At 41.9% G+C, this 18,809-nt stretch overlaps 1 protein-coding gene across 3 annotated transcripts in view; it reads left to right on the top strand.

The window, feature by feature from the left end:
* Eml1 (EMAP like 1) overlaps positions 1-18,809 on the top strand; it is a 188,418-nt gene that overhangs the window by 95,792 nt on the left and 73,817 nt on the right. For all 3 annotated transcript variants that reach the window (XM_017796225.2, XM_017796224.2, XM_008825631.3), the window contains exon 2: positions 12,732-12,914. In XM_017796225.2, the coding sequence (XP_017651714.1) occupies positions 12,732-12,914 (183 nt within the window). The remainder of the gene's footprint in view (positions 1-12,731; positions 12,915-18,809) is intronic.

Below are 18,809 nucleotides of genomic sequence, written 5' to 3'. Positions count from 1 at the left end.
ACAGTGATACAAGCATATAAGGTGCTTTGATCAAATCCATGCCCACCCCTGCCCTCCAACTCCTCCCAAATTTCCCCATCACTTTTTTCTGATAATTTCATGTACTCTTTCTTCTTTATTTTTATGGGGCTTTTTGCTACTCTAACGTTCCTCCCTCTGAAGAGGTAGCCCTAAAATCTTTTAAGGATTAGATAAGAGCCCCCAAATACTTTCAACATTTTTGGCCTTTGGAATGGAGTATGTTGCTAAGAGGCCCAAGGACATTTTGACTTTTAGCCAAGAAGCTGGCTACTTTTCTTTGGGGTCTTTTTACACTAACTGCCTAACCAATTCCTACCTCCTATTCTTATCACACCATCTTCTGAAGAGGTTACCCAGCTTGCAGATAGGGACTTGGGATGCAGACCTCTCTGGCTTCTTCCATGCTGAACAGGGATACAGGGCAAGGCAATTGGGGTACCCCTTCAGTGGGTCTATCTAAGACTCCCAAATTGCATAACTCTTATCTTGAGGAGGAAAAGAAAGTCTTTGGTGAATAGGAGATGTGAAGGAGAATTAAAGGCAAGAGTAATTAGCATTACAAGTTCCAGACAGGAAACTAGGAAAAAGTCAGAACAGGGCAATTTTCAAATGTTCGTATGAGAGTCCATTGGAATTTCTTGATGAGAGCTTGCAAAAACATCCCTCTATTGGGTTCCTCCTTGTTTTTCTTTTGTCTTTCAAGGCTGGACTCGAAAGTGATGGATTTGGGATTTGCTTTCAGGCATTTTGATAGCTGTTGGAGTGGTTAGAACCAGTGTCAGTTCCCTCTCAAAGGCTTCTAGATAGGCAGAGAAAACAAATTTGGCCATCGTTTTAGAACAAGAGTGGGCTGTCTCCCTTAGCTACAGGTGGGCACTATGGTATTGCAAACCAAGATTTGAAGTCTTACATCTGAGCAGCACTTTCTGATTCAGAAGAAAATCATCAACGAGGATAATGGTCCAAATAACTTTTTATATGGACTTAAGCCTAATGCCTGAGAAGCGTAATCCCTTGAACTATCTTAAAGACATATACTGATCACTTTACTCTTTGGTTATACTTTCCTTTTGGGTGTTTAAGACCATACAGTTGACCCAAATAAATAAATTTATATTTACACTTAAGGTTGTTTGAGGATCTGGTCCTCAGGGGTCACATGGGCTTGGGAGGAGCCCCTGGCTCATTTCTTTTACCAGTTCCAGCTACGTAAGAAAAGTCAAAGGTCCTGCTTGACCATGGCTGGCTTCACTTGGAAGCATGGAGGAAATGTTTCCTCTGAGTTGATCCTCCTCTTGTAGACTGGACACTGGTTCAAGTTCATCCCATGGGGTCTGCATGGCCTCCCTGAACAAGAGGACAGGTGACTCACCACAGTTACAGGACATTTTGAGAGATGTTCCATAGTCCCCTGGAACTTAGTCGACCTTGGAGGGCAAGGGGCAAAAACTGTCCTTTAAGTCCCTCTGACCAGCTTAGTATAGGCCTCAAAGTATGGCTGTTAAATATCCAATAAGGTTAGTTCCATCAGTCTGGTACTTTTAATTACCATGTGCTATGTAGATAAGGCTTGAGTGAAAAACCAAATGTTCTCAGATAAACCTTGACTAGATATATATGTATTTCCTTAAACTAGTTGACTAAACTAAGACCTTAGAATTTTTTTTTTTTTTTGGTCTTTTTGAGACAGGGTCTCCCTGTAGCCCCAGCTGTCCTGGAACTCACTATGTAGACCAGGTGGGCCTTGAACTCACAGAGATCCGCCTGCCTCTGCCTCCTGAGTGCTGGGATTAAAGGCGTGTGCCACCACACCCGGCTGACCTTAGAATTTTTAAGATTATGTGTGTATTATTTTTGTCTCATCTTTTATATATCATAACAAACCTACACAGACCTTCATGACTTGCTTGGGCTTTCTCATTTTTCTATTTTGGAAAATATCTCCATTCCCATATACTTTGAACATCTTTTATATTCTCATTTTCTTTTTTTAATAATTATGAGACATAATAACATTAACAAATAAATTTCCATCTGTTGTAAGAATTCTTTTCCTGGCGATATAAGCAATACTTTTTCTCCTTTTAAGGTTCTAATGTCAAACCAGTGTTTGATTAAAGTTTTACTGAGCAACCAATGAATTTTCTGAGCTTACTTTCCAAGGTAACCAAGGGGTTGCTGAGGTGTATGTATGACCTGAGGGTATACACATTGGAAAGCCTTTACCCAGCATGGTTCATGCCTTCTCTTCCTAGCCTTCCCCAGATTGTATATTTTAGCCCTCCCCAAATCCAGGAGACCATGTGTTTCTTTTGTCTTCCAAGGCTGGATTAGTTGGCTGGGAAGAGTGTCTGGATACTCAGGTGAGGGTCCAGTGACCCTGCTTGGCACTCCTTTAATGAATGAGCATAACCGTCAGCAAGGCCAATTGTGACTATGTTTAGTGATCAGGCTCAGCCGAAGTCATGACAATGGTAGTTATTTCTTGCAGAATGGACTGCTGTGTAGCATCATCTTATTAAAAAGACTGGGAATTTAAAAGGATTTGGTGCTAGGCGCCACATATGAAAGAGAACATACATCGTTTGTTTTTCTGAGTCTGTGTTACTTCACTTAGTATAACAGATTTTAGACCCATCCATTTACCTGCAATTTTCATTATTTCATCTTTCTTTACTGCTGAACAGAACTCCGTTGTGTAAATATACCACATTTTTGTTAACCACTTTTCAGCCGAGGGGCACTTAGGTTGCTTCCATCTCTTAGCTGTTGTGAGAAGAACAGCAACAAACATGGTTGGTTGTACAAGTGTCTCTACAATAGGATGAGTCCTTTGGGTATATGCCAAGGAGCAGTATAACCAGGTCATATGGTAGTTTTATAAGAGTTCTCCACACTGTTTTCCATAGAGGCTGCACGAGTTTGCAATCCCACCATCAGTGAATGAGTGTTCCCCTTTCTCCACATCCTTGCCAGCATTTGGTATCATTTGTTCTCTTGATCCTAGCCAGTCTGATTGGGGTAAGGTGATACCTTAGGGTGGTTTAAATTTGCGTTTCCCTAATTACTAATGATGTTGAACAGTTTTTGAGATGTTTCTTAGCCATCTTTATTTCTTTCTTTGAGAACTCTCTGTTTAGATCTGTACCCCATCTTTTAATTGGGTCATTTTGGTTTCATGATTCTTTGTTTTTTGAGTTCTTTATATATTCTGGATGTTAAACCTCTGTCAAAACTGTCACTGGTGAAGATTTTTTCCAATTCTGTGGGTTTTCTTTTCACTTTTTTGATTGTTTCTTTGCTATACAGAAGCTTTTTAGTTTAATGAGGTCCCACTTGTTGATTGCTAACCTTAATTCCTGAACAACTTCTTGTAAGATACTGCCAATATTTTCTTTACTAGGTCTTTGATCCATTTGGAGTTGACTTTTGTGCAAGGTGAAAGATAAGGATCTAGTTTCATTCTTCTACAGGTGGAGATCCAGTTTTGCCAGCACCATTTGTTGAAGATGTTGTCTTTCCTCCATTGTGTGTTCTTGGCACCTTTGTCAAATATCAGGTGGCTGAAATTGCATGTACTAGGGTTTGGGTCTTCAATCATGTTCCATTGATCCATGTGCCTATTTTTGTGCCAGTACCATGCTGTTTTTATGACTATAGCTCTGTAGTATACTTTGAGATCTGATATATAATCCCCCCAGTGCTGCTCTTTGTGCTCAGGGGTGCTTTGGCTATCCAGGGTCTTTTGTGCTTCCATATGAATTTAAGGATGGTCTTTTTTTAATTCTGTGAAGTACATAATGGGGTTTTTGATTGGGATTGTATTGAATCTATATATTGTTTTTGGTAGGATGGTCATTTTCACAATATTAATTCTTCTAATCCATGAGCATGGGAGGTCCTTCCATCTCCTGGTGTCTTCCTCAATCTCTTTCTTTAACAACATAAAAATTTCATTGTAGAGATCTTTGGTGTCTTTGGTCAGATTTATTCCAAGATATTTTATTTATTTATTTTGCAGCAGTTGTGAATGGGAGCATTTTCCTGCACTCTTTCTCCAATTGCTTGTTATTGGTATATATATGTATATGGAAAGATTTTTGTAGATTGGTTTTATAACCTGCCACTATACTGAAAATGTTGGTCAGTTCTAGGAGTTTCCTAGTGGAACTTTTGGGATCTCTTAGGTATAGTATCATATCATCTGCAAAAAGGAATAGTTTGACCTCTTCTTTTCCAACTAGTACTCCTTTAATTTCCTTCTCCTGTCTTATTGCTCCAGCAAACGTTTCAAGTACTGTGTTGAAAAGGAGTGGAGATAGTGGACATCCTTGTCTGGTTCCTGATTTTAATGGGAATGCTTCCAGTTTTTCTACATTTAGAATGATGTTCGCTGTGGGTTTCTTGTATATAGCTTTAATTATGTTGAGGTACGTTCCCTCTAGTCCAATTCCCTCTAGGACTCTGAACATAAATGCATGGTGAATTTTGTCAAAAGCCTTTTCTGCATCTATTGAGATGAGGATGTGGTTTTTGTCTTTGGGTCCATTTATACGAATAATGACATTTATTGACTTGTGTATATCGAACCATCCCTGCATCTCTGAGATAAAGCCTACTTGATCATGGTGAATGATCTTCTTGATATGTGTCTTTATGTGGTTTGCAAGTAACCCAGTTTGGGTATTAGAGTGATGTTGGCTTCATAGAAGGACTTTGGGAGTTCTCCCTCTGTTTCTATCATTTTGAATGATTTAAGTAGTATTGGTTGGAGGTCTTCTTTAAATGTTTGGTAGAATTCTGTTATAAATCCATCTCAGCCTGGGCTTTGTTTTTAGTTGGGAGGGTTTGTATTACTGTTTCGATTTCTTTATATGTTATGGGTCTGTTTAAACTGTTGATCTTTTCTTGATTTAACTTGTGGTTCCCATGATTTTAGATATCCATCTATTTCTTTTAGATTTTCAAATTTAGTAGAGTATAGGTTTAAAAAATATTCCCTTATAATGGTCTGGATCTTTTGGCTGTCTGTTGTAATATTTCCCCTTTAATTTCTGATTTTGTTGATTTGGATTTGCTCTTTCTTTTGGTTAACTGGGCTAGGGTGTCTATCTTGTTTAGCTTTTCAAAGAACCAGCTCTTAGATTCATTGATTCTTTGTATTGTTTTCTTTATTTCTATTTCATTAATTTCTGCTCTGATTTTTGTTACTTCTTCTCTTCTGCTGAGTTTTGGTTTCATTTGTTCTTGCCTTTCCAGTGCTTTGAGTTGCAGTGTTAGGTCATTTATTTGGGCTCTTTCTAATTTTTTAATGTAGACATTTTAAGTTATAAACTTCCCTATTACGACTGCTTTTAAAGTGTCCCAGAGGTTGTGTTGTATTGTATTGTCCCTTTCGTTGAATTCCAGGAATCCTTTTATTTCTTTATTCATTTCTCCTTTGACCCACTTGTTGTTTAGGAGGGTATTGTTTAATCGCCGTGAGTTCATGTAGTGATTAGGGCTTCATCCCATGTTGATTTTGAGCTTTGCTGCATTGTGGTCTGATAGAATGCATGGAATTATTTCTTTTTTTTTGTATTTGTGTGTGTGTGTGTGTGGTATGTGGTCAATTTTTGAAAAAGTTCCATGGGGTGCTGAGTAGAAAGTGTATTCTTTGGTGCTTGGGTGGAATATTCAAAAGATGTCTGTTAGGTCCATTTGATGTATGGTATCATTTAATTCAGATGTCTCTGTTTATTCTTTGTCCAGTTGACCTGTCTAATGGAGACAGTGGGGTATTAAAGTCCCCTGCTATTACTGAGTTGGGGTTAATCTCTGTCTTAAAGTCCTGTATTGTTATTTTTATGAATTTGGGTGCACCAGAATTTGGTGCATATATGTTCAGGATAGTAATATCTCCTTGTTTAATTGTTCCTTTGATCAGAATGATGTGACCCTCCTTATCTCCTCTGATTAGTTTTACTTTGAAGTCTATTCTGTCAGATATTAGAATTGCAACCCCTGCTTGTTTCTTAGTACCATTTGCTTGGAATATTCTTTTCCATCCTTTCACCTTAAGGTAGTGCCTGTCCTTGAAGGTGAGATGGGTTTCTTGCAGACAGCAAAAAGATGGATTTTGTTTCTTAATCCATTCACTTAGCCTGTGTCTTTGAACTGGGGAGTTCAGTCCATTGATATTTAAGGTTATTATTGAAAGATGTGTATTGGTTGCTGTCATTTTGATTGCTGTTTGTGTTCTTTGTCTAATTTGGTGTTTCCTAGATTATATCTTTATTTATTTCCTTTCATTGCCCCTAGGGTATAGTTGTTTCTCTCTCTGCTCTCTGTATTTCTTCAAGTATTCTTTGAAGGGCTGGTTTTGTGGACATGTATTCTTTCAGGCTTTTCATGTCATGGAAGATTTTTCTTTTCCCCTCAACTATAATAGACATTTTTGCTGGGTAAAGTATTCGTGGTTGGCATCTATTGTCATTTAGGAAATACCTTGGTCCAGGCTCTTCTGGCTGTCATAGTTTGCATTGATAAATCAGCTGTAATTCTGATGGGTTTTCCTTTACATGTGATTTGTTGTTTTCCTTTTGCTGCTTTCAGTGTTCTCTCTTTGTTCTGTACATAGTGTTTTTACTATGATATGACGTGGGGAGTTTCTTTTCTGATCCTGTCTTTTTGGTGTTCTATATGCTTCTTGTATTTGTATGGGGATGTCTTTCCTTTTTTGGGAAATTCTCTTCTATGATCCTGTTCAAGATCTGGTCAACACCATTAGCCTGAAATTCTTCTCCTTCCTCTATGCCTAGGATATGTAGATTTGGTCTTTTCATGGTGTCTCATATCTTTTGCATATTCCATTCCTGTGTATTTTTAAATTTTTCATAATCTTTGCTTGCGTGGTCCAATTCTTCAACTTTATCCTCCAGTGTTGATATTCTGTTTTCCATTTCATTCATTCTAGCAGTGAGGCTTTCCCCTATTGTTTCAAGTTGGTTTATTGAGTTTTTACTTCCTTCTTCATTTCTGCCTAAGTTTTCTTCAGTGTTTCTTTCTCTTTTGTGAATTCATTCAGAAGTTTATCCCTATCTTCTTTCAGTTCTTTGGTTTGTTTGTTTGTGTGTGCTTTAAATTGGTTGAATTTCTTGATCATGTTTATGATTGTTCTTTTAAATTCTGTGTCCTGGGTTATTTCTAGGGGGTTCTCCTTGTAGAACTCTTCTGCAGGACTTGTGGAATTTGATGGGGACATACTGACTGGGTTTTAATGACCTCCTAAACTTACCTGAACTAATTTACTTTAAAATAGACACTCATGAAGGTTTTATTTGTGTTGTACTCCTAGTACAACAAGGTATTCTTGGACAGAATTCAGAGTAAATGGATGTTCTTGTGTTGCGGAATTCTGTGACATGTCCAGATGCCGGCAGTGGTCTGTGTGGGTCAGAGTAAGTGCTGGGCTTTGTTGTTCTTTGCCAAATCTGTTTCTCCATTTGTACTAAAGCGTCACTGGAACAAGAGGGGACGATGGCAGACTCGCAGTTGTGCCAAGCCGTCTCCTGGCAGCACTCTTGAGATTCATAACCTGCAGTAACAGAAATCAGGAAAGCACCACAGCTGAACACTCCAGCAGGATCTGACAAGTGCAAGGATTACATCACTGGGAGCCTCAGCCAAGCTGGGAAACAGGTTCTCTAAGTGGATCAGAGGTTTCTGTTTCTATTTGAACGCAGGGATTGAGGCACTTTTTGGTAGAATATTAAGTTAGGATTTTTTTTTCTGTACAAATTTGGTAATGTGATAAAAAGTCTGATTTATGGGGCTAGAGAGATGGCTCAGTGGTTAAGAGCACAGGCTGCTCTTGCAGGGGACCTGGGTTAAATTGCCAGGACCCACATTTCAGCTAACAACTGTCTATAACTACAGTTCCAGGGGAATCCAATGTCCTCTTCTGACCTCTGTGGGTGTCTCACAACATGGATTCACTTACATATATGCAGGGAATACACTCATACACTCATACACATAAAATAAAGATAATAAATAAAATATTTTAAAAAGTCTGATTTATACCATTTTTTCAGTCTTATCTATCCATTATTCTACCCACCCATCCACCTACTAAGGACACAGTGGTGTTTCGAATCATGAATTATAGACCATAGGCAGCAGGCCAGTCTTGTCTTACTCTGTATGTTGTTATGCAAAGTTGACTTGAAAATGCAAGTTTGGACCACACAGGCTTCACTACTGAGCTGGGTCAGACCCTGTTAATCAATCTCTGTGCTCTCTCTAGGAGCTGCTGTCTACAAGTCTACTGGAAGGTCTGAGCAAACCCTTCCTATGCCATCACTATACCAGAATGCTTGAGATAATGAACCTATTAAGAAATAAGGTCTATTTTGGCTCACAGTTTTGGACCTTCCAGTCCATGCTTGGTTAACCCTGCTGCCTTAGGCCTGTGGTGAGGCAGTATATCATGGTGTCAGTGTGTGGTGGCACAAAACCACTCACCTCATGGCTAGAAAGCAAAAGAGAAAGAGATGGGGTGGGGTGGGGGAGAAGGGATTGAGACCCCACAACCCTTTTCAAAGGCATGTCTCCAGTGACCTAGGGCCTCCTCCCGACTCCCTGCCCCCAGGTTCTGCAATATCTCCCAACAACACCACTCTGACTATCATAGCCTTAACATGTTGGTCTTAGAGAGAAAAATATCCAAATTATAGCATTTTTATAATTTATAAAACACACTCTTAATAAAATGCTAATTATCATTTGCATAGAAATGTTCTAAGACGGGTTGGAGAGATGACCGAGAGTTAAGAGCTTGGCACTGCTCTTCCAGAGGACCTGAGTTCAGTTTCCAGCATCATGTTTAGTGACTCACAACCTCCAGTAACTCCAGCTCCAGGAGATCCATCACTGTCTTCTGGCCTCTGTGGGCATGCTCGCACATGTGCGCACATATCCACACGCAGAAACATAATTAAAAGTAAAATAAATCTTAAAAGGTTTAGAGCTAGGTGTGGTGGCACACACCTTAATCCCTGCACTTGGGAGGCAGAGGCAGGCAGATCTCTGTAAGCTCAAGGCCAGGCTGGTCTACCTAGCGAGTTCCACACCAGCTGGGACTACAGAAAGACCCTGCTTCAAAAAGACCAAAAAACCCCCCCAAAAGTTTCAGATTACCACATTGGACTTTTGAAAGAAATGTTCAATCTAAATATACTTTGATAATTTTATTATTAATAATAACAATAACAATAACCTGATCATAGCATATATTTATGCATCAGCTATGTATAGAACATCAGCTATGTATAGAACATCAGCTATGTATAGAACTCATCTAGTACTATAGTCGCCCTCTGCAGTGGGTCCTGGTGCTGTCCTGCTTTTCTGGTGGAGAAATGGAGGCACCCAAGATGAACTCATTTCTACTCCATTGCTTGGGTAGTGAGGAGCAGAGCTGGGGTTTGAACTCAGAGACTGCTCTTTGTGAAGGCTTTGCTTCTTCCACTAGAACTGGGTGCATACATGACGGAAACTGAGCTTCCTGATGATGGAAACTGTTACAGCTTCCTAATAAGAGGCCTCTTCTCAATGTGAAGTGACACTGCGTCTCTAATTAAACACAGTTTACTTTAGTAATTTAAATGATATTATTTTTCCTATTCATTTACTTTCATCCTCTCCTTGTCTTTGCATTTAAAGTCTGGTGGCTCAGCAGGACCCATGTGGTGGAAGAAGAGAAGTCTGACCTCCACACATGGCATCCATGCACCCCCAGTAAACAATAAAATGCAAAAAAAGAAAACCCCCAAATCCAAAAGTGTGTCTCTTGTAAATAGCATATAGTTGGGTCTTCCTATCATAAAAAATTATACTAACGTTCTATACTGCTTATATATTTATTTAACATTTGGTGTGATTATTGCTATTAGGTTCCTTTATTTTTTATTATATTTTATTTATTTATTTGGGGGGACAGGAGTTGCATTCATGCCACAGAAGACTACTAGCAGAATCAGCTTATGCCTTCTATCTACCGTGTTGGTCCCAGGGCAAGAACTCATATCTTCAGGCTTGGGGCAAGTCCATTTTCCTTGGTCCTCTAGATTTTTTTTTAAAGTCTGAGTCTTTCTGTATAGCCCAGGCTGGACTTAAGCTTAGCTACACAACTTCCAATATTTGCTTTTTGTTTTTTTTTTTCAGCAATTTGACTGAGACGGCCTTGAGCCTGGTATGGTAGTGCATGCCTTTAATTCCAGCGCTTAGGAGGCAGTTTTTGGAATTTAGAGATGCATGCTGACATTAGGGAGGTTAGACTGTAGAGACTTATTCTCGTGTTTTTCTCTGATGTGTAATGTTCCCTTGGCTGTAGTTCCAGCTCAGCAAGCCTGCCGTCAGTTGTGATTTTGTGTGTGTTTTTAGGTGGAGCATTTAAATCCATTTTGTTATGGTACTTAGGGAACCATGTCTTTTTTCCTTCCGAGAGTTTTCCTAATCTTACCAACAGTCACAATTTCTTAGCTTAACCCTTTAGGTTTCTTAGTATGAGAAGATTTCAGATGTTCCCACATGTGCCCTTGCTACCACTGTGCCCTGGCTTAAAGTTATGAAAAGGCTCACACCTCTAGTCCCAGCATTCAGGAGACAGAGCAGGTGGATCTCTGTGAGTTCGATGCCAGCCTGGTCTACAGATACATAGTGACCTTGTCTTAAAACACCAAACCCAAAACCCAATGAAACAAAAAAGTTATGAGAAGACAAATTCACTTCTTCACTTCCCTGGCTTCCTTTCTCTGTGTGAGTACTAACTCATCACCAGAGTCCTAAGGGTGAGCTCCTGGAGGCAGTGAGTGTGAGTTCTCTAACATGGTGTGCACTCCCCACACAGTGTGAGCTCCCCACACAGTGAATGTGAGCTCCCCAACACTGTGTGAGTTCTACAATACAGTGAGTGTGAACTCCCCACACAGTGAGTGTGAGCTCCCCACACAGTAAGTGTGAGCTCCCCCACATGGTGTGAGTTCTACAATACAGTGAGTGTGAACTCCCCACACAGTGAATGTGAGCTCCCCAACACTGTGTGAGTTCTATAATACAGTGAGTGTGAACTCCCTAAACAGTGAGTGTGAGCTCCCCAACATGGTGTGAATTTCCCAACACAGTGTGAGCTCCCCAACATAGTGAGTGTGAGCTCCCCAACATGATGTGAACTTCCCAGTGTAGTGTGAGCTCCCCAATACAGTGAGTGTGAGCTCCCCATACAGTGTGAGAGACTCTTCCATTCACTTTCTGGCATCTTCTGTATTATTCCATCTCTAATCATTGTTTTCTATCCAGCAGAATCCTAGTCTCTCATATCTAGAAGTAGAATTGTCTCCATGATGCACACATCTCAGTTGGCAGAGGTAGAAAATCAGCAAGCCAGAAAAACAATCATAGTTCATAATGTGTGCCATGAAATAAATAAGGCACGAGATAGAAAACATCTTTTTGTTTTATTTTTAGACAGGGTCTCACTATGTAGCCCAGGCTATACTTAAATTCTTGGTCCTTCTTCCCCATCTGCCTAAATGTGTATGCCCTGCTCCTAGCTAAAAGCAATAACTTTTAAGTTTGGGGGTAAGTTTTCTAAAGAACTCACATTTGAGTTGAGACCTAAGGAGTAAGAATTTGTCCTTGCAAAAGGCTGAATAAGAAATGTTCCCACGCAAAGGCAGCAGCAGATACAAAAGCCCTGAGGATGGACAACCAGATGGCTCAGTGGGTAAAGGCACTTGCTGCCAAGCCTGAGGACCGGAACTCAATCCCTGGGACCCACATGAAAGATGGAGAGAACTGAATTCTGCAGGTTGTTTTCCGACTTGCATATCTATGTCATGGAACACATACTCAGACACCCCCCCAACAAACAAATAAAAGCCCTAAGGAGGAGAGGCCAGTGTGGTGGGAATGCACATAATGAAGGGTTCTAAAGTGAGGTGGGAGTGACAAGGTGGGGAGGTGCCTCCCGTGCAGTGATGGGGAGTTGGGAATTGTGACTTAAGATAAAGACTCAGGATTTAAAAAGACTGTAATGATCATGGTTATTTACGAATTTGCTTACCAATCTGTGCTGATTTGGGAGTGAGGCTCTGTGTCTGAATCTCACAGCACTGTCCTGTGGGCACTGGCACCTGCATCTTGGCCTGCACATACCTCTGTCTATGTAGCTGGCACTCTAGCTTGGTGGGGGAATCTTCTAGGTGCAAGATGGCTGTTAGGCAGACCTCCTTCGGTCTTAAGAGGCTGTGTGACTACAGGCTCAGTCGCTGACGGGCATTGTGGTCTTCTGACCCCATAACCTGCTTTGGGATATGAGCTAGAAGACCAGGCGGAGTAGAATTCTGCGATGTTGGGAACTTGAAGTAGACAGATTCTAACATCACTTACATCTCTGAGGTTCTCTGGTATTACTAGAAAAAAAAATACGTTGATCTGCATGTAGAAAAGAGAATGTCAGTTCAACCCTCAGTTTAGACATGGAAAGTGCAGACATGGAGAGTGAGAGGCCTATAGTGGAGCAAAGAGCTGCACCTCCACAGGGCAGATGAGTCACGTGACACTGCCAACAAGCAGTCTTCAGCGGGCGAACTGTGTCACATTCACCCAGATGCGATCGTTCTGGAGAGCGTTTAACTCACATGGTGCTTCTCTCTGCTCTGGTCTAGATGACAGCGCATCTGCTGCCAGCAGCATGGAGGTATCAGACCGCATCGCCTCTCTGGAGCAGCGAGTCCAGATGCAGGAAGATGACATCCAGCTGCTCAAGTCAGCGCTGGCCGACGTGGTTCGGCGACTGAACATCACTGAGGAGCAACAGGCTGTGCTTAACAGGAAAGGACCTACCAAAGGTGGGCATGACCACTGTCGTGTGAAAGACCTTGCTCTCGCAGATGCAGTGCACTCCATTGTCCACCCAGAATCAAAACACTCTCAGCCCTGCCACCATAATCACAAAGTGTGACAGTGTTTTTGGTGTGGTGTTGGTGAGTTGTCCTGCGTGCTACAGAGAGAGCTATACATTTGTAGGTGATTGTTAAATGCTCCTTGAGTCAAGGGATTGTCCAAATGGATCACCAAGAACAGAGTTAAGGTTGCGTGGGACAGAGAGAACTGGCAGAAAGAACTGAGCTCCTTCCGGCCCTTTCTGGGGGTTCCATCTGGAAAGTTCTCTGATACTTCCCATCCCTTCCTGTGCCCTTGGCTCACGCTGACACTTGCACAGCAAACGCTCAGCTGTTCATGTGTTACAAGGGAGGCCTCCAGGCCAGGCTGGGCACAGAGGTGGTGGGCTTCCTCTAGAGAGCTGAGTCCTGGAGGTATCTAGCTGGCCTGCTTGCCTGGTTTTTCTCAGGATGTGCCTTTAGCTTCTTTTAAGACCCCTCTGCTGTCCTCGGGGATGCAGCCTGCTCCAGAGGTCTGTACCACTGGGTTTCTGTGTTCAGGAATGAGGCAAACAAAAGCAGCAGTTGTGTTAAGTAACTTTATAGTGACCTCGTCTTCAAACTTTAGAAACAAAATACCTCATAAGAGCCCCGACCACACACGAATACACAGTGGTCTGTGCTGGGATGTGTGCGTTTGAGTGCAGTGGCTCATCTCTTGCCAGAGTTGATTTTCTCTGCAGCTGTCCCATCTTGGCTATGAGATTCTGCTGATGAAAATATCCTGAAATTACAGCATGCTAATGTCCCTTTAAAAATGGCTTTCTAGCTCAGTTGGTAAAGTGCTTGCTATACAAGCATGAAGACTTGAATTTGATCCCACTGGATGTGGTGGCATGAGCTTACAATCCCAGTGTTGGTGAGGCAGAGGCAGATGGGGGGAAGCCTGGCATTCACTGGCCAGCCAGCCTAGTTTGCTTTCTGTTGCTGTGATAAAACACTGACTTGAAGATAAAACCAACTTGGGGAGGAAAGGATTTATTTGGCTTTCAAGGGAAGCCAAGGAAGAACTCAAGGCAGGAACCTGGAGGCAGGAGCTGAAGCAGAGCCTGTGGTGGAACACTGCTTACTGGCTTCCTCCCCTGGCTTGCTCGGCTACCTTTTGTAAATAGCCCAGGCCACCTGTGCAGGGGTGACACAGTCCATAGTGGGCTGGGCTCTCCTTCATCAATTAGCAATCAAGAAAATGCCCCATAGACATGCTCATGGGCCAATCTGACTGAGGAAATTCTTCAGTCAAGGTTCCCTCTTCTCAAGTTGATAATGGACACTAATTATGACACTAGACTATTTGTCAAGCTCCAGGCCAGTGACAGACCCTACCTCAAAACAAGGTCCTGAGTACTGACCCCTGAGGTTGACCTGTGACATCCACACAGTGCACAAGCACACTGGCACACACTCATGCACATGTACAGACATACCTTTTTTGATGGTTTGAATTTCCACTGGAGACAGGAGAAAACTGTGTAATATTGTATCTTCTTGGTTTTTCTCAAGTTCCTGGATCTGGACAGGGATCTGTTCTTTGACCTTTGGGGTAGGTGAGGCCAGCTACATGTTAGAGGCACCTGCTCCACTCAGTCTATATTTTGAATAATCCTTTCAAAGTAATCTTTTTCTCTGAAGTTACAAAGTGATTAAGGTATTTCAGGTGTTCCTGACCGACTCAGCTTTCCAGAAATAAATCTGATGATCACTGTACCCTAAAAGCCATGTCTGAAGTGTTTGCCCTATATGAAGCTTCTAAAACTTCTTTACTCTTGAATAGTAGGAGAAAATAACATAAAGGGCTTTTTCAGGAGTTTTCTCCCCTTGATTATGAGTGGTGTTTGATCATTACAAAACTTCTAAGAAAAATGGCTTTTTTCTCCTTACCTGATGGTTCATTATAACATTGTTTTCCTAAATGGAAAAAGTCCATCTCGAAGCTGGAGGGTCACACTGAGAGGCAGAAGGAAGGAAAATGGATGAGGGTGTGGTACCCTGAGTGAAGCGGCCATGGTTCCTGTGCTATGCCAATTTGAGGGTAGAGCGCTGTATCTGAAGTTCTGGACACCATGCCTGAATTTCACAGTGCAGTCCTACACCTCAATTTGCAGGCACCTCTGTCTGCCCAGCTGGTACTCTGCCGTCGTGGTTTGGTGGGGGAATCTAGATGCAAGGTTAGTCACACAAACCTTTGTTTTTAAAAGGTTGCATCACTACATGCTCAGTATGCTATATCCAAGACACTGGGACTCAGAAATGTTTAAAATTCCAGATTTGGGAGTATTTGTATATGTATAATGAGACATGTGGGAGAGAAGACCCAAGTCTAAACCAATACAAAATCCATTTACGTTTCCTATGTACCTTATAAGCACGGCCGGAAGGCGGTTGTGTTAGTCTGTTTTCCACCACTGTTATAATATCAGAGGTAACCAACCCACAAGGAGAGAAGCTCTGTTTTGGAGCGTGGGTCTGGGGTGAGGCAGTACATCATGGCATTAGCATGTGGCAGACCCTTGACTTCCTGACCGAGGAGTGAGAAAAAGGAAAAGGAAGGGCCTGGGGCCCTCTGGAGGGTGTGCCTCTGACAGCCAGCTCACCTCTGCCTTCTAGGCCCCACCTTACAGTTCCTAGCACCTCCCAATAGCACCCTCTGGGGACACATGGGCCTTTGGGGGACTGCAGGTCCAAACTGTAGCTTAACCTTTGATAGAGCTTTTGTCAAAAATTTGCATTTTTTAAAGAATAAAATATACTTGTTAGTGGTACTTACAAAAAACTACATCGTACAGAAATATTCAAATAATTAAAAACATAACTTAAAATTCAAATTTCCTTTTAGTGTAATGGTCCCTTTGGATTCACATTGAACACTGCCCAATTAAGGATGTACTTTGCATTGAAAACGTGTTATATCTTGAGAGAGCATTCAAAGGACTTACAGGAAGTCCTTATGAGTATACTTTTATTACTTGTTTTTTTTCTTCTGTGATCGGGTGACCTCATTTAATAGTATGCATTTCCATTTCCAGCAAATTTTCTGATTTCATTTTTGTTTACAGCTAAGTAATATTCTATTTTATATGTGTACCAGATTTTCATTATCCATTCACCAGTCGATGGACAGCCAGGTTAGTTCCATCTCCTTGCTGTAGTAAATAGAGTAGCAAAAACATGGGATACAGATATCTCTATGGTAAAGTACAGCATTCTCTGGGTATTTGCCCAGGAGTGAAATTATTTATTTCAGGGAAATACAAATTAAAGCTACTTTGAGATATCACTTCACCCTAATCAGAATGGCTGTCATCAAGAAATCTGATGTTAAAGAGGATGTGGAGAAAGAGGAATCCTTATTCACTGCTGGTGGAGTGCAAATTAGTGCAGCCATTATGGAAATCAGTTTGGAGGTTCCACAAAAAATTAAAAATAGAACTACCACATGGCCCAAATTAGGCATTTTTTACTGCAAACTGTCATGTAAATTCAGGTGTGGAATTTCCCACAGTGTCTTATTAATTCTCAGAGTTTCAGATTTTAGGGCATCTTGGGTTTAAGATCAGGGATGCTCAACCTGTGTTATTACCATCACCTAACAATTTGGGGTCTTTAAAGTAGATTGGACACATGACAGTCTAGTGCTGTAAATATTAAGTAATTTCATACCCACGCTACCTGTTGGAAACTTAGGGCTGGGGCTGGAGAGATGGCTTAGAAGCTGATAGTGCTTTCTGCACAATCAAGAGGCTCTGAATTCAGGTCTCAGCACCCATGTAACAAGCCAGGCATCCCATGCACACTGTAACCCCAGCTCGGAGTGAGGCAGAGACAGGAGGACTTCTGGGGCTTGTTGGCATCCAGCCTAGTCAAGAAAGCACAGACCCTGGGTTCAGGAGAGACCCTGCCTCAAAGGAATATATGGAGAGAGATAGAGGAAGGTACGATCTTCTGACCTCAGTGCATGTGCCTATGTGTGTGACACACAGACACATTCATTCACGTGGATATCAATGAATCAGTCTTTGAAAAAAGAAGACACTTTAAGACTCAGTGTTGGGGCCTTCAGGTATACACCTTTGTGCTCTGTGGCTGCTAACAGCAGAGAAGCAGGTAGCCTCAGAAGGCAGGTGGCTCAGCTCAAAGTTAGTGCAGGTGTCTTCTGTGTCTTGGCTGGCCCTGTTCCTGAGAATGGATTCAAGCTTACAGACTACAACATCACCTGTGAGCCCATAGGTGGTAATCCAGATCAAACCAATGATGCTCTCACATGTATTCAGTTGAAGAGTTCATCCCTAGATAAACACTAAAACCAAGAGTGAAAGTGTCATATTAGCAGGAAATTGTTCTGATAGGTGCACTTCAGGAAACATTAGTCAACAGGAAGTTGTCCTGCCGCAGGAAGTCAATGGGAATGAGAAGCATTGTTTCCAAGTTGATGGAACCACAGAAAGCCACATGTGAGTACAGCATGTCTTGATGCACCCCTTTCATGGTCTTGTGCCTTGGAAATGTCAAACAAATGTGAACATTTGTTCCAAGTAAGGAATAGCTGCTGGGGTGGGGCTCTGTGATGTACCAGGCCTTTGGCTCCACCCCTAGCACCACAACAAAACAACTTCTTGTCTAAAGCAAGAATAGTAGAGTGCAGACTTCGCAACAGAATCAGTCTAACCACAGTGTGCACATAGTAATAACCGGAGTTGCTTTCTCTGTGACTCTGCAGATGATAAGAAAAGCCACGTTGTCAGAATGGTTGAATGTAGGGAACGCTGGATTTTATGGAAAAAAAAAGTTTGAAAGACTCATGCAGATGGGCAGCTGTGGTGGGCATATCTATGAGTCATCCTCTTTGTGCTGGTGCCACAGGGGACCAGTCAGGGGCCAGGAATAGCACCAAGCTTCAAGAAGTCGCTGGCAGCTGACTGTGGTGACGCATGCCTGTAGCCAGCATTTAAGATTGAGGCAAGAGGATTTTAAGTTCAAGGCCGGCCTGGGCTACGTAGTAAGACCCTATCTTAGGAAAGAAAGAAAGGGGGAAGGGAAGGAGGAAGAGGAAAAAAGGAAAGGAGAGGAGAGGAGGGGAGGGGAGGACCAGGGACGGGAGGTCAGTAGCTGTTAGGTTTGGTGTTGCATCAATACACTGCCATGTATCTTGAAGTAAACCTCAATCCATTGGGAGGGGCATAATGAAAAGTTTCTCAAAAATAAAACCACTATTTCTTTTTTAAATTTATGCGTAGGAGTTGATAGCAGTTGAATATTTTGACTTAGAGAAACAAATTTTTCAGTTGAAGAACCAGTTGAAGAATTTGACCTGTGGGAACCAGTTTTTCAATTGATTCAGCAATCCCTTCCCATGGCAGTACTTTACTTATTTGAAAATAGTGTTGATTAATTTATCATTTTTGATGTGACTTAACTTATGTAGAAATCATCACAGCAATCTCCCAAAAAATGATTCATCAATAGGCTGAGCTCAGGACTTCCTGAGGCCGGGAAAGTCTGTGGGTCCCAGTGGACACAGTCTCCTTAGAGGAGCCGTGTCCATTCTCTTCATTTCCGGGCAGCATGCTCCCATCCCTGAGATTGGTCTGCTCACACAAACTGTGTGGTGGACACATCCTTGTCTCTACCTAAGCTCCTCAGAGTTTGCTTTCTCCTTTGCCTTTGGTCATTTTAAAAGCAGTAGCAGGCCGGGCGTGGTGGTGCACACCTTTAATCCCAGCACTCGGGAGGCAGAGGCAGGCAGATCTCTGTGAGTTCAAGGCCAGCCTGGTCTACATAGTGAGTTCCAGGACAGCTGGGGCTACA

Source organism: Nannospalax galili, unplaced genomic scaffold (assembly GCF_000622305.1).
Source record: "Nannospalax galili isolate Female #2095 unplaced genomic scaffold, S.galili_v1.0 scaffold188, whole genome shotgun sequence".
NCBI lineage: Eukaryota > Metazoa > Chordata > Mammalia > Rodentia > Spalacidae > Nannospalax > Nannospalax galili.
Note: the sequence above shows the minus strand (reverse complement) of the source record. Positions and strands in the feature narration are given on the sequence as shown.